The 16,810-nt window shown below is 29.4% G+C and overlaps 1 protein-coding gene across 1 annotated transcript; it reads right to left on the bottom strand.

Annotated features, from left to right (window-relative positions):
- Positions 1-13,979: 13,979 nt before the first annotated feature.
- On the bottom strand, positions 13,980-15,552 carry LSH4 (LIGHT-DEPENDENT SHORT HYPOCOTYLS-like protein (DUF640)). The gene has a single exon (XM_022048715.2). The coding sequence runs from the start codon at positions 14,777-14,779 to the stop codon at positions 14,198-14,200; it is 582 nt and encodes a 193-aa protein (XP_021904407.2). The 5' UTR covers positions 14,780-15,552; the 3' UTR covers positions 13,980-14,197.
- Positions 15,553-16,810: the final 1,258 nt, after the last annotated feature.

Genomic DNA, 16,810 nt, shown 5'->3' with positions numbered 1-16,810 from the left:
CGTCAATGTACACTCTGTTTTTGCTGTCAATAAATGTGAATTTGACCTTCATTTTTAAGATCTATATTATATGTTCTTCCTCTGACGTGGGGTAAAATTACAGCGGTAGTCATTACTAACTATCTATTTGCCATGCTAACTATTTTGAATGTACTAAGAAACTTAATTTACAAGTAATTAATGAATATATTATTCTTTTAAAGACGAGTAATTGATGAATTATTAATTTAACTATTCCCTGTCACTCTAATTTCTATCAAATTACAAATTATTTTTGAAGTGGTAGTTTCTTTATCCACTTAATTCTTATTTTTTATTATGCAATGATATAAAATCTATATAATTTTAATATATTAATTCATTTTTTAAATTGAGTTTAACTAAACAAGGAGTTAAGAAAGGTTAGTAATTTTTTTGGGAAATGTGTTTATAAATTCACAATATTTTAACTAAATGATCATAAAAAAATGCTACCGGATAGGCGATTCAATATGGTATCATTTGAAATTTCATTAATTTTAAAATAATATGGAGTATATTGTTTTATTTTTACGTGAATTTTTTTATTATTATTCTAATAAAATTTATTTTTGTTTATAATGAAACTAATTGTGAATTTTCAATTGAATTTGTACAACTTAATCTATTCTAAACTCTATCTAAATTTTATAATATTTTATGAAACTATAACCACCAATACTTGAATTTAGAAAAATTAATTATAATTAATTATAAAATGAATAAATGAGATGTTGGTCTTTGTTGTTTTTTTTTTTTTCTAAGAAAAATGTAAAAGAGAAAGGAAAACATCATAGTAATTCTTGGTAATATCAAGCTAAGCAATGACACCTATATTAATAAAATTATATTAGTTAACTAAACAATGTGATAAGTTGGCAATGGACCACATACAAATTTTCAGAACAAAGATACCTAAAAATTAAAGTTCAAATCATATGTTGAGGGAGGCATCAATATTGTGTTTTTAAATGCTTAATTCAATATGTATTTTTGGATACATAAGATTGATTATGAATGTCTTCCATTTTCGAAGTTAATTACTTAGTTTTATAGTATTTTTAATATTAAGAATTATTTGATAGATGTCAAATATTAAAAGTAAATATTTGTCAAACTTCAAAGGAGATGATTGATGATAATTAATTCCAAGTGCCTCATCCATTATGAAGATCTTACTGTTTCTTGGGCTTAGTACTAGTATAGGTACAGCGTTAGGGAAGCAAAGTCTTCTAAAAGTCATATGTCAGAGAATTTGTTTCATCACTTAAGCAAGTTTGATAACTTCAACACGAGTTTATTTGTGTATGTTGAGATTATATCTTTTTGAAAATGAGTCATAAGAGATTGAGACTATTTGAATTTTTTTAAAAGTTTTAAATGGGATATATATTAAAAGAGGAGCTGAGATATTTACAATCTCTTATCATTCAATACAAACATTATCATATCTTGATGTTCTATAATTTTATATAAAGATTATGAATTCAAAATATTAACAATTTATTAGAATATTCATCTCAATTCATTTTTAAGATTTTACATTATATATTAAATGTCAATTTACGAAATAATTTTATTAAAATATTTATATATATGTACATTTTATGTCGTCTTTTGAGATCTTACTTGATATATCAAGTGTTACTATGCGAAATGAGTTTTTTAAAATGTTTATATGTATTTTGTATGTTATTTCTCATGTACCTCCATATTTAAGGGGAAAAAAGGTCCATGTTCCATATATATACATATTATATAATATATATGAACATGTATATAATATATAATATTGTAACATACAAGAAGTGTCACACATGAAAGGACAGGGCCTCCATTTCCCATTTATAAGTTGGAAACGTACCTACCCATTTAAACAAATTAAGGAAATAACCAAATTTCTTTTCTTGACAGGTACTATTAAATATATTAATATAAATTATATAATATAATGTCGGTTGATAATTGCAAGTTGCGGGTGTCGGTGACTTTTCCTCTCTTTCTATTTTTCTCACAACTTTTGACTACTCCTAAAACCTATAATGCAATTGAAATTGATGATGGCATCCAATAATAATAATAATTATTTTTTTACTAAATATTATTAAAATATATTATAAAAATATAACTATTTCCTATTTAAGAATTTTTTTTTTATTTTTTTAACTTAAAATATATCAATCTCTTCCTTTTATATTTTTAATAAAGTAAATAAATCTGATTTGATTTATAATTCAAATAAAAAAAATATAAAGTGTTAAACCCAAATCCAAGCAAGCCCATTAACCCATCAAATTGGTTTTCCACTTCCTTCTAAATGATTTACACTTTTTTTTTTTAATTTTAAAAAATAAATAGTAATTTACTTTTAAAATAAAAGGTTAAAGTTCAATAATAATCAATATAAAAATATATATTGCTTATTGAGATTGGAAAAAAGAAGAGGTTAATTAAGTTCCAAGTTCAATAAAAAAAAACCATCTATTAATTTTATTTTTTTATCACTGTTTAAAAAGAAAATTCAAGATCAATATAAACATTAATTGTTTCTTCTGGGTCTCCCCAATTGAAAACATTGGGCTGGTACGTTCAGTTTAGTCCATTAAGGCCCACTTAAGTTAAGTGGGAAGGCCTACAGAAATTCAGAAAAGAGACTAAATTTTAAATCTATACATATTATATATATTTATGACATATTCTAATATTATCGTTCTTACAATAGTAGTATTACTACTAAACAAATTGTATAACCACAACCCAGTATTTCCAATGCAATTTTTTTTTTCAGGTCAAGTTTTTTTTTTTTTTTTTTTTTTGCATTTTATAATTTGTTTAAAAGTATACATTACAAAATATGTTTATGGGTCTCTATTCTAATTACTATAATTGTGCTTGGCATAGCTATAAACTTTTTTGTATCAAATTATAATTATCCCAATGAATTATAAATTTAATTGCATTAATATATTATTGAACAAACTGAAATTTTGCAAAAAACATATATATATATATATATACGTATAGATAAAGAGAGAGAGAGAGAGAGAGGGAGAAATAGTACCTAGAATTTATTTATAAATGTCCATGTACATATTATAATATTTCTTTCATTTTGTAGTATCATCTGCGTATTTATGAAAACTTTAAATTAAACTTATTAAATCGTAAAAGAAAATAAACCTTAAATTCTAGCTCTATTAAACCTACGATTAAATTTTATAAATATAAAAAATTCATGCTAAATGATTTAACAAATTAAGGAGTAATAAAGAATATTATTAAAATATAAATAATTGATTGTAACATTTTATATTATTAAAATTTGAAAATAATTAATTAAGTTTATTATTTAACGGAAAGAAGAAGAAAAAAATAAATAGAAGGCTTTTCAATATATTATAACCACAAACACGTAATGAATTAATTATTCTCGAAAAATAAAAAAACCACATAATCAATTAAAGGCAACATAAGTACGTGTGTGTGTATATATATATATATAGAGAGAGAGAGAGAGAGAGAGAGAGAGAGGCATGCAATCATGCTTATAAAATGTGCAGACAAATTTCTTTAAGAAAAAAATGTGGAAGCAAATTAGTGTGGAGGGCAATGAATAGTGCATGTGGATCTCAAGCTTTGTTGAACGGGAAAAGCTAATTATATATATACATATATGTATATATACACACAATGATGAAAAAGATAACTTTCTGTATTATCACATGCGTCATATTAATTTCCACCAATGAAAATGTAATTGAAGTGACTGTTAGATGGCAGGTTCAGAGAAAGTAACCTATTAGTGATCTAGTGATTGAATCAGTCCACGTTTTCAATTATGACCTAATTTTTAGGACGTATATGTATATATATACATATATATATATATGTATATATAGCGTGAAGCAGACGGAGGAATCAATTAGCATTTTCCATGCAAGGTTTGTAGGGACTTTTGAACTGTCAACTTCATGCTAAATTAGGCTCTTAAGATAAGGGTTCCTTTCAAGGGTTTATTCACTCATTGGTTTAGTTGGGAATGCACCGCGCTGCTTATATATATATATATGTATATATTTATTATATATCTCGATGGGGGACTACTTCGGCTTCACATTATAAAAAAAGAACTCACGCGGATATAAAAAAGATTATTTGTCAAATGTTTTGATTTATCCACACCACCATTCTTTGACTGTTGACACTTGCTTTTATTTTCTTTTTAATTTCGTCACAGCTGGTGATCTAACTCAGATGCCAAGCTGTATAATATGATGAACTTGACATTTCCGTGGTACTATACTCCTCCATCTCTTCCACTTTCTCTAATCACTACTCTACAACGCACGCACAATAAATATATAGAGTCGTGAAATTGATGATTTCTGTACTAGGTGTATATGTACATGTTATTCTCACAGATAGTATAGGTGTATACATACATCATATATATGTATGTGTGATCGATAAGTTAATCATACATAGCAGCATTAAGGGAGAAGTTCTATGCACTCTGCGCCAATATGCTACAGGGTTTAGACAGTTGTTATTGTCAAATAGTGATATAAACATGTGTAGTATGATTGATAATAGAGATTTGCTGTGCCGATGGTTGTCTTGCTCTTAGACCTTCTTTTCTCTAATGAAGCGGTAGGTAGTCCACCGCAAGATGTTTCATTTTTCATGAAAGATTAGATTTTCGTGCAAAAATGTACTGTCCATATAGTCATAAAATAAATTTGGATATATATCTTAACTTAAATATTTTAGATAGTTTATTTAATTAATTATTTAAAATAATATCGGAGCATAGAGATAACAATAGGTTAGGTCAGAATTTGAGGTGAGTTTTATTAAACCCGAACCTGACCTATAATTATAGTATATAAATTTAAATCTATTTAGAATTTAGAGCGAGTTTCAAAATATAATATTTATATAAAACAATCCAGTGTACCAATAAAACTGGCCCACCTTGCCCTACCTCAACCATCTCCTTCTCTTTCTTTTGCTTTTTGAAAGCCATGGCATCATTTTTTATATACTTACAAATATATATATATATATATATGTAGCGATGAAACCCAACAAGGTTTCACTAAATAATAATATATATTATTATTAATTAAAAACTTAAATATATATAATATTATATGTATGAATACCATACCAAATCAGTTTAAACAATCTTTTTTTTTTTTAATTAAACTCGAACCTAATTTGCCATAATTAAGTATTGATTCAAATAAGATTTAGTTAAAAGGCAACAAACTCAACGAATTGGGATGAATTTGATGATTTTTATTTTTTTTCCATCCTTACCAGAGTAAGAAGTCTGGTATTCGAATCCTAGCAACCTCTTTCTAGTAAAAATATTAATATTGCATAAGTTTTAGTAAGTCTAAATACGATTCACGCTTTTAACTTGTTAGACTAATGTCTATGAAAGACGAATTAGAATGTAAATAATTGATTGACCTATTTTTATCAACTTAACCTTATGGGATAAGTTTTTCATCATTTCTTTAAGAATCTAGATAGAGATAAACATGGTTTATCACATAGGGAACTACATCCTTAGCATATCCTTATTAATAGTAGATGTTTAGAAATTGAAGAAAGCAATATCATTAATACAAGTTGATTCTTGTCAAAGAAAGATTAACTTTATTTAAAAAGCAATAGTGAAATACATGATCAACACCAAACATCAAGAGACTCCAAAACTAAAATATCAAAAAAATAATAATAATAAATAAAGACCTTACTTAGCTGAGACTTTACATGTGAGAGTTCAATAACACAACAAAATAAAGCTAAGTACACGAATTTTTCCATATCAACTTAAAACTTATAACTAAAGCACATAGGATGGAGTTGTTTATTCCCCGATAGCCCATTGCAATATTTAGTAGAGGTTGTCCTCATTAGTCATTGACAATATTTTTTAATATTATAGATTGTCCCCCCAAAAAAATTTATTGCACCATCAAGCCCATGACCAATAAAAATAATGAATTTAGATGCTATATTCTCATAGGAGCAAACAAGCATAAAAGAGTTCGTAGTGAAATATCTTGAATTTTGGATCTAAACAATTCCACAATGGTGGTTTAGATATATTATTATTGCAAGCAAACAAAATCAATGTTAAGATCTTCGTATAAAGGCAAAAATCTTAAATTAAACATAAAGAAAGATCAATGTAGGTAAAAACATACGACATAGACTCTTATAGAAACAACAAAAGTGGCCTAAAAGTGAGGGAATGGATGATTATTGACTTTATTAAACACTTACTAATCTTTTTTTTTTTAACGAAAAATATTTATCTTATTAGTAAATGAAAACGGAATAGAAAAAATATAATTAAATTTATTCAAGCCACAAGACATTAGCCACAAGCATTCTTAATTTAGAGTCATAAGCCATGAACCAAACTCGAGAAACTAGATACAAGATGCCAAAACATAACTACCAGGCATAACACAGAAAGTGTAACCATATAATCAAAAGAATAAACACACTAAGAGCAAAAATCTAATGATCCTCTAGTGATAAAATAGAAACATATTATTGATTTTTAAAAATTCTGAGAGCATACTGCCTATTTTTTAAGTCCCATAATTGACTTGTATTGTACCTTCTTGAAACCATATGAGATCACGTTTATAGCCCATCTGCAACTCAAGTTAAAAAGTCATAACCTTTAGGTCGACTCGATCTTCGTTAATCTTATAAACTTTATCGTAACACATGTGTTCTTGGAGTTTTTAGTATAAACTATTTGTTAGCTAACTCTTGTAGCCCTTGCAAAGTAATTGGATTTTAATGATGAATTGTAGCTATAAAGTTAACATCCCTTCCTAAAGAAACCCTATGTGGTTGAACACTTTCTTTCTTTAAAAAAAAAAATCTTTCCAAAGTAGTTCTCTTTCAAATCTCAATCATATTTGTAGCATGATTAAGATCTATTAGTCAATTCTATTTATGGTAACTCAAAATAACTAATAAGTATACGCCTTGTATCTCCTTACATGATTTTAATCATAATTTCTAATCAATTAGTGTTACTATTTTTTGTTGAAAACTTGAAAATAGAAATAAAAAAATAAAAACCACGAAAACAAAGGCTAAGAATAAAAGAAATATGAATCTCTTATGAGAATTGCCCTCCTTTAACACTTTATTCTCTAAAAAAACCCTAGAAAGTATAGCTATTATAAACACGCACAACATTTCTGTTGACTCAAGTGTTGATATAACCCAAAGAGGGAAGGGTAAATTGGGTTTTCTAATATTTTTTGTCTTTTTAATGAATTTTCTAACAATATTAACATTATTTCAATAATGTGTATTTTAATTAATTAATATGTTAGCTAAAATATAAACTCGAAGCAACTTGTAGAGGTAGCAAATATTTAAGTTTCAAACAATTATAGAATAAATATACATCAATCAAATTTATGCAACACAAATATAATAAATGCTATTAAAATAAAAGAGTTAAGGAAAGAGAGTATAAACTCGATTTATAGAGATCGAACCACAAACCATGTCTATTTTCTATAATCAAGTTTCTTTAGTGTTCGTTAATAAGTAGTTCGATTACAACTTCCTTTTTCCTCAATTTGTTAAGCTTCACTGCTTACATATGTTATACTTAATAAAAGCATTTGTTTCCCCTAATGTGCTAAGTTTTACTTTTCATAATACATTTTAGTCTTATTGACAAGCTCACATCTTAAAATGCTTGTTAATCTCGATGTCAAGCTCACTTTCTACAAAGATTTCTTTATAAACTTTTCACCCAAATAACATAACTCCTTTATGAAAAATATCAAGAAATGATATATACGATGAAACACAATTTTTCTTCCAATAAAAAGGCTTACAAGATGAAGTAAACTAAAAGATTTTCAAAATTAGTTTATGGAAGAAAGCTTAAATTTATCTATTGATTTCTAAGAAATCTTTTTTCCAAAACAAGTGAATGGATTAATATTCAAACTCACAAAAATAATTTCAGAATATAACTCCAAATTTATGTATAATAACTTTAAACAATGTTAATATACTTAAATGTTTGATATCATCAAAACTAATGTATATTCTAACAACTTTGTGTAAAAGAAAATTAGTAAGTATAATTATATAAGCCTAAAGCACTTCTACAATACATGAAATATACCCATTATAATTAGAGAGATAAACTACTATTTGAGTGCACATCAATTTAGAGAAACATTAATGCGATCCTCACGATTCCCGCTATAGTACTTATTTATTTTATCCTAATCCCTCACATTACCTCTCTCTCATTAATGCCTCCATTTATCATTTATTCTCCTTTTTTACTAGACTCATCTACTAAAAACTCATAGATTATTCATGCTACTATTACACCTCTTTTGCGCCTCTTCCCTTTTGTTAAAACTGTCACCCTTATACACACCCCATTATTCCTTAAGCCCCAACTTTTCATATAATATTTGTATTTGAGCTTGAAAAAAAGGTCTTTTTATTTATAACCACTTTTATAAATCACTTGCACCATTAGCCTAACACTTTTAATAAGTCAGTAGAACCCTTGCCAAGACTTTTTACTATCCATAATCATAATTCCCAGAACCCACAAATTGTCCTCCAATCACCATATGATAAGATAATCTAAAAAAAGTGAGTTACAAAAGTCAAGACCTAATATTCATGAATTGTGTTACACATACACAACATTAACATAACAGGATATATGTCTTAAATAAGTGATATGTATTTATATATACTAAAACTTCTTTATATATATATATATATTTTTTATATAAGTTAATATATGCATGTACCAATATAAGTTTTTTACACAAAAAATAAATCAATTATGAAATATAATTTTACTAAATTAACATAGTATCAAAGCTAAAATAGTTAACTTTTTCTTGTCAGGAGCATACTCTTTTTTTTTTATTGGCTATTAGCATATCTTAATAATACTCAAACTTTTATAAAGATTTCATCTCTACTTAGTTCCTATCATCACTATCCATATTGTTTCTTAACTCCACTTTAATGGCTTGGTTGCATGAACAATTACATTGGAGACTATCTCCTTTATTATTAGTTATTCATCGTCTATTGCGTCTTCTTTGAAGCAATTACATATCATGTACTAACCTGGGTTTCTTTTTGACATAGTTCCATAAGAATTCACTCTCTTGGTTATCTTTCTAACTGTTAAATCAACTTAACTCCATGTAAGCACTGATACAACAATATGCCTCTTTACATATTTGTAACCTCTCTTCTTTGTTCATTTTGGTGTCTTGAATTTCTTTTATAATGAAAAAAATATCATATCTTATCCCATATTACTTTGTTAGGAACCACTTGAGCATATTAGGTTGAAGTCTTTTACTTATTTATATTGTATTTATCTATGCAAAGTTATATTTTTTTCTTTTATAATGAAAAAATATTATATTTTGTCTCATATTACTACTACTTTATTTAGAACCACCTGAGGATATTGTGTTAGAGTCTCGTATTTATCTATATTATTTTCTTGATTATGAAATAAATATAGAGTATTTATATTGTGTTACGCTTAAAGATAATATAATTTTTTCATCAGTATCAAAGTTTGTTCACACTCGTTAGTCTCCGGTATTTTATATTTTTATGGCTATTAGATCTACACATGTTAAATATGGTTAAGGTTTTGTAATCAGAGTTGGGTTACATTATAAGCGGTTGATTTAATGTGTGTTTAACGAAATATCTCTTGAATCAAATACACTTTTGATTTGCTTTCGCATATTAATATTATAGATAATAAAACTACCGATACACCTTGAAAATCTAATATGAAACACACTCCTATGGATGGTATTTCCTTGACGGTCCTAATTACATGGATAATTGGTTGGAGTCTTATTTATCTCATTTCACTTGACTTTATACGGCTTGCACAATTCACTTAATCAATTTATGGCTGCTCTTGATCATGTCATTATTTTTTAATTGTTTTTTTTAATTTTATTTTATTTTTCACTATGTCACAGGTACTTTTTCTTTTTCATGTAGCTTATTTTTTTATTGTGATTAGACAAGTGATCATACTAATTGTTATTCTATTACCCAATAATTAGTTGAACAAATTATTTTAAACAGTTTAATTTGATAGAAAATGATCTAATAGATTATATATATTCTAACATATCTCTTCGTAGATGAGCTACTTAGACAGAAAGTATGAATCATGCATGCATGCATCAATTAAATATTATACATAGTTAATTTTTAATAAAGACTGGGGAAACAAGATACCAACATTAAAGTCGTGTCCTTATATCATCTTAAATAATTGATTGAATCAATTCAAAAATTTAAGTTTACTAAAATAATCTAATCAATTATTTAAATTTTAACAATATAAAATCTGAAATATCTCACTCCTCCAAACACTTCATTTGAATTATTTTGCTTCTTCAGTTGTTACATTACTCTATACTATGATAATCGAATTACTACTATTCATATTACTCACATCAATATTTTTTATTATGAGTACAATAAATATATTAAAATTGATTATCATTTTATTCGTCGTTACATTCTTCAATGAACTCTATAATTAGTTTATGCATCCTCATCTAGTCATATGTTTGATATTATGTCTAGAACCCATCTCTCTGATCATTTTGAAGGCTTAATTTTCAAACTCAGGTTGATATAAGCACAACAACCTGGAGTTTCGAGGAAGGAGGAGGGACTGACATGACAAGAGACGAACTCTAAATAAGTAATGTACATACATAAGAAATTTTTTCATGTATTTCTTGTAAATATTATCTCCTGTTGAGCTAATGCGTGCATCTTTGAACTCATATTAAATAAAATTTCAACCTAATTAACATACGAAATAGAAAAATATCATGAAAAAATTAAGATGGGTTTAGTTTTGATTGAAGAGTCTTAAATAATATAGAACTACATCGTAATTAAAAGTTAGGTTGCATGAACCTCCTCTACTCTCACCATTCAGAATGGAATAAAAATTTAGCCAGACAAATTGTAAATTGACAAGTAATCTATATTGGGAAATTGACCTTGACTTAATATCCGGGACCAACATTTATGCTAACCTCAAAAAAATTGAGATCACTCTGCATCAACTTAATTAAATGTTTTCAAGAATGGAGGAAAGTACCAGAAATTTCTTTTATCAATATTCAAGAGGGAGATCATATAGTTAATTATAATATATTTGTACTAATTCAAACCTTCATATCCTCCCCCAGAAGAAAAAAAAGATAAAGAGGAGTTGAACGTGTGAGATATATATACATATATATGCATATATACACGCTGTACAGAGCTTACCTAGCTCGTAATATATTCATGGTAGGTATTAAGTAGCTCCAATAATTCAGCTTCCTCGGTATTGTAATTATTTGGAGCGAAGGACAATTTAGTCAAGGCCAATAGACATGAATACAACCGGAATAGTAACTATGCCATAATTAATTATTCAAACAAACAAGGCATCCTAAGTCTCTATTCAACTTCAACAGTAGTTCTTCCCCATCAGTCAAGGTTTCTATAAAAGACACATTATTTACATTATAGACTTACACAAGCCACATATATATGATAAATATGCATGGGAGGGTGCACCGACAAAAGATGTCTACGGATACTATATCTATATGTATATGCATATAATGCAAATATACATGTATGTATGTGTATTACAATGACGTATTCTGATCATTAATATCGTATTTACTACACACATTAATAAAGAACTTGTTTCACATCAGAAGTTGTAAGCCAAAAGCAGGCATTCAGATTAATTAACCTTGCACATATACAAGTGCTAAGGTACCACTGGACACATATATATATATATACATTACACAGACAATCACACTCTTATCTAACCGCCAACTACACCGAAAGAATTTTCAAGGGATTCCATTCCCCGGCTCTAATATGAGACGAGAATAAAAATGTAATATAAAAGCTCAACATCAACGTGGCTAAAACACGGCCTTAAATGAATAATATAAAATAATCATAACCATATATATATATATATATATGAGAGAATGTAACTAGCCTATCCTAATCAAGATCCATCTATTATTATATGCATGTATTTATGTCTGTATGTAGGAACAGAAAGCCCACTTCCAAGAAGAAATATCGAAGTTCAGGCCATAAAGAGTTTTGTTATATCAGCCCTTTTTTGAATTAAGGATTCCCTAGAGCCATATCCAAATGGAAAAACATATCAATGGACATATACACAGGCACACACAAATACATACATATGTATATATATATATATATATATATAAAGAAAGATCCATACATGACAGGTAAAGAAGTTATATGATTCATATGTTGGCCTCATTTATAAGAAGAGAAAAAGAAAAAAAGAGATATGGAGGCAAATTTAACACATGTATAACGCTTCCATGCTTTTTGTATCTTTTCGCTTTTCCTTCTTCACGATTTAATGAAGATTATCAAATTTCATTATCATTGAAACCCAATTGGCCAGGAGAGAGAGGGGAAAAGCAACCAGGGGATGATATATGATACAACTAAAGAAGATCATTAATATAAGATAAACAATCAGAAAATTCCCCAGCTTGTTTCAGCCCGTATATATATATATACATATATTTGTAGGTAAGTATATATTTATTACCGGGCTCAAGAAATTATTTCTACATTTGCTTCTTACGTAGAGGAAAAACATATAAACCAAAATCTTTTTTAACTATGTCCATCCTCCAAACATAGTAGCAACAAACAGAAATTTTTGGTCTCGTCTTTTTTCCAAAATCTAACTTTTCTTTTTTGAAAGAAGAAACATTTGAACACAAATCAAGTCTAAATCATACTTACCTTTGTTTATTGAAACAAAAAACCAGAATATATTTTTGGCAAGAAGGAGCTCATGTGATGATCAGATATATGTTGGACCTTTTGATATATATATTTAATAATTTCTCCTCTTTCGGGAACATACAAGATGATTGATAAGACATAAACATATATAATGCAAAAAATGGGATATAGATTTTGCATATAATAAATAAGACCACAGACTATTCAAGAGAAAGACCAAGACCCATCCTACAGCTACTGGTTTGAAAAGACTAAGTAACTTACACCACTGCCGCTTGCCAGTTCTCTCTTACTTTTGCTCTGAAGTATGTGAAAACTTGTAATGGTTTTATATTATCTCCATTTCTAGCTTAACACGCCACTGTTTATAAGTATTTACTCAACAGTGTTAGAAGGGTATGTATAATATTTCTTCACTCTTCGAGTTTTTTTTCAACTAAATTTTTGTAAAGCATATACATGCATATATATAGATATATATATATTGATCAGCAAAATCAGCAAACATCAGATGATACCAAAAATGAAAACAGTGGGGATATCTGACACACATGATGCTTTGCGCACCTAATTTTAATGCCTGTATGATTTGCCAATACCCAATTGAAAAAGGAGCAAGGAGGAGAGGAAATAGTAACTTGAAAAAAAAAAACTCATAAAAAGACACACAACATGATCTGCAAATCTATTACTTGTCATAAGTAACTTTTCAACGTACAGGTCTTTGACAAATTGGGGATGTTAAAGTTACATTCACTTTATACTACAAACTATACTATAAACATCACCACTGTTACACTACTACTACTTACTACTACTGATCACAACAGCAAACAACTACTGTACCGATCCATGGAAACTATGACATTTTAGTTTAGAAAGATATATGGTGTATCCATTTCTAGTACTCCGCTACTGAACCCGACACCTAGTGCCCTTGACACTTTGTGTTACTGCACCGATCAGGGCTGTGCTTACCCAGTTTTTGCTAAAACAAGAAAAGTATAAACACACTAATTAAACCCGACATAACCCAGAAACACTTACAAACAGAAGATGATATTTTTGTCAATCATGGAATGTTGCCTCATTTAACTCAAAGCGCATACATAAATCTAAAAAGGGCAAAAGAAAGAAAATAAAAAAGAAGATAACCACGCAACATCTTTCTTTTTTTTCATGCATAATTTGGATATATTCCATAGAATATAATTATATAAAAGCAGTTGTAGAACTACCATATATGAGCCCTGCAGATATGTCACTGAGAATCAGTAGGAGGAGCAGGTGGTGCAGATGGCAGAGGCGGAGGCTGAGGGGGTCGCTTTCTTTTCTTCTTTTCGTAGCTGATCCCACGAGCTTTAGCTTGTGAATCGCGAACCTCGCGCAGGTAGAGTCTGACGGCGCGGGCGCCGAAGGGGTTGGCCTCGGGCTTGCCGCCGTGTTCCTCAAAGGCGGCACGTAGACGGCCAATGAGGGCATCAAGACTGCCCCAAGCCTGGCGGAGCGGGCAGGGGCAGGGTGCTGGTGGATTTGGGTGGCCGAAGAAAGGACAGAGCTGAGTGTGAACCTTGGTCTTCCCGAATTGGTCAAGGTAACGAAGGAACTCCAGCACGTGGGCTCCGCTGCACCGTGAGAGCGAGAGAGGAGGCCGGTGGTTCCTCAGGTATTGGCCGAAGGTGTTCCAGTCCCTGCGCTTCTGGTTTTCGTAGCGGCTTAGCGTGGTAGGGGAGGTGGAAGACGAGCCTATTGTTGTTCCTCCTGGTGCGGTGGTGATGGTGAGGGTTGTGGGGTTGGTGTTGGTGTTTATGTTTGAAGTATCAAAGCTTTGAATGGAATCCATTTGATCTTGAAGGATTAAACTTGCTGTTCTAAGATCTTGGAAGGTTTTTGATTTGGAGATCAGCCAAGTATCTTTTCTGTTGAAAAGCTACAGTGCTGATCAGAGAGAAACACCCCCCCAAGAAAAACAGAACTTAATAAATAGGGGTTTGATGATCGGATATGGACTTTGAGCTGAGAGAAACTATTGACTTGAAGGGAAGATGTACAGTTAGGTATAAGATATATATAATATAAGCAAGTTTTGGGGAAGAGAAGTGAATTACTTTAGATAAATCATGACCCAAAAGTGCTTTGATTACAGCTAGATTTTACACCCCCGTGGAACTCAACTACTACTCAGTAAACTAAGCCATGAGAGCCATGAGAGAGAACTGGGAGTTGGAGAAGAAGAAGAAGAAGATGATGATGATGATGATGATGATGATGATGAATGGTAATATAAAGGACAAGAAAAGATGAGAGAAAGGAATAGTAAGAGAGAGGTGTAGTCCCTTTCTTTTGGTTTGAGGTTGCTTTTGAAACTTTGTTTGATCAATCCTAGAAATCTTGAAAGGTTTATGATGCTGGTGGTAAGCTTTTGTTCCCTTTGCTTTTCTGAATTTTATTTCATTTTTCCAGAAAAAGGGGAAGCAACTCCTAGACAACCCACCATTAATCCTACAGACAAGCTAGCCAAGGTAAAATGGTAAATGGGTAAGTATAAGAAAACTTGTTTAGGGGTTTTATGGAATCAGAAAGAAGTTGAAAGTGAAAGAGAGAGAGAAGGGAGATGATTGATGCAGACAGGATAAAGCTATTGGGTTAAAAATATGAGGGAATAACATGATTTTGTTTCTTCACCCTTTTTCCATTGATTGACAACACCTTTTCTCAAATTACACAAATGCCCTCCATTCCTGAATTATTACCCATCAATTCTTCAGAAGTCCACTAATCTACTACACCTTCTCCTAACACCACCATGTGTGGAGAGGAAGGTTGGATCAAATACGTACGTACACTTTATATTAATCGGCATTTAATTTTAGTTCGGACCATTAACATTTAGGTATATTTTATTACCTCTGATATACATACAGTTTTACATAATTTATGATTATTTTTGTAGTTACATTTACTTAACGATATATTTTATCTTTTATTATATTTTTGTCCCCAAAAATTTTAAATCTTTCCGAAAACATTTACTCCATCTTATAATTTTAATCAAAACAACCAAGAAAAAAAAAAAAAGATTTGCTATGTTTTGTGACCCAAAAAGATAAACCAATTTGTCACCATGGTGTCTAAAACACCATTTTCTTAGCTCATGTTGATCTCAATTATCATGGTATTTAAAATGCCAATTTCTCCATACTTCCTCAATTACTTTCACTCCCAATTTCACAGAAGAAAAGAAATAAAGTAAAGAAAAAAAAAGAAAGCTCAGAAATCCTCTCTTAAATCCCCACCCAACTACCAATTTTTTTTTTTTTTTTAATTTGAGCCTTATCCCAAATCACTCTCAAAGCCACCTCTATCTACTCTCAATTTCTTCTCCTTCACTTTTTTGTTCCTCATACCATATGAAAGAAAAATAAAGGAATTTGGTCTTAGAAACCATAAAAACTCTTCCTTCTCATTTTTTTCCCTTATTTCCCTTAAAATTGGGTAGATTCCCTCATTCTCTCACTCGACTTAAAAGAAGAACGAAGAATCTGAACCTCTTCTTTTAAAAACTCAAGATTACTATTTTAAATTCTTTCAGCTCCTAATTGCAAAATACCTATTAGGTATATGGAGGAAAAAAAAAAGAGAAATGATGATGGAACCTGAAACTCTCTTTCCACCCTCATCTGAATCCCTCTCCTTTTAGGTTGCGTGGTTTAGTTTTCTCTTTTCATCATAAGCGAAAAATGTTAGGTTATGATATTAAAAGGTATACATGACAAATTATATTTTAATATTAAAAGATTATGATCAATTTTATAGATGTTAATAAGATTAACTTTTTAGTATGATAAAAATTATGTAGATTTATTTGAATGGT

This window comes from Carica papaya, chromosome 3 (genome assembly GCF_054855325.1).
Source record: "Carica papaya isolate Zhongbai chromosome 3, ASM5485532v1, whole genome shotgun sequence".
Lineage (NCBI taxonomy): Eukaryota > Viridiplantae > Streptophyta > Magnoliopsida > Brassicales > Caricaceae > Carica > Carica papaya.
The sequence above is the reverse complement of the archived record's forward strand: the minus strand, read 5'-3'. Positions and strand labels throughout refer to the sequence as shown.

What these genes read in the sequence shown, in the direction of transcription:
- LSH4 (XM_022048715.2), bottom strand. Translation starts at nt 14,779, where the DNA reads ATGGATTCCATTCAAAGCTTTGATACTTCAAACATAAACACCAACACC.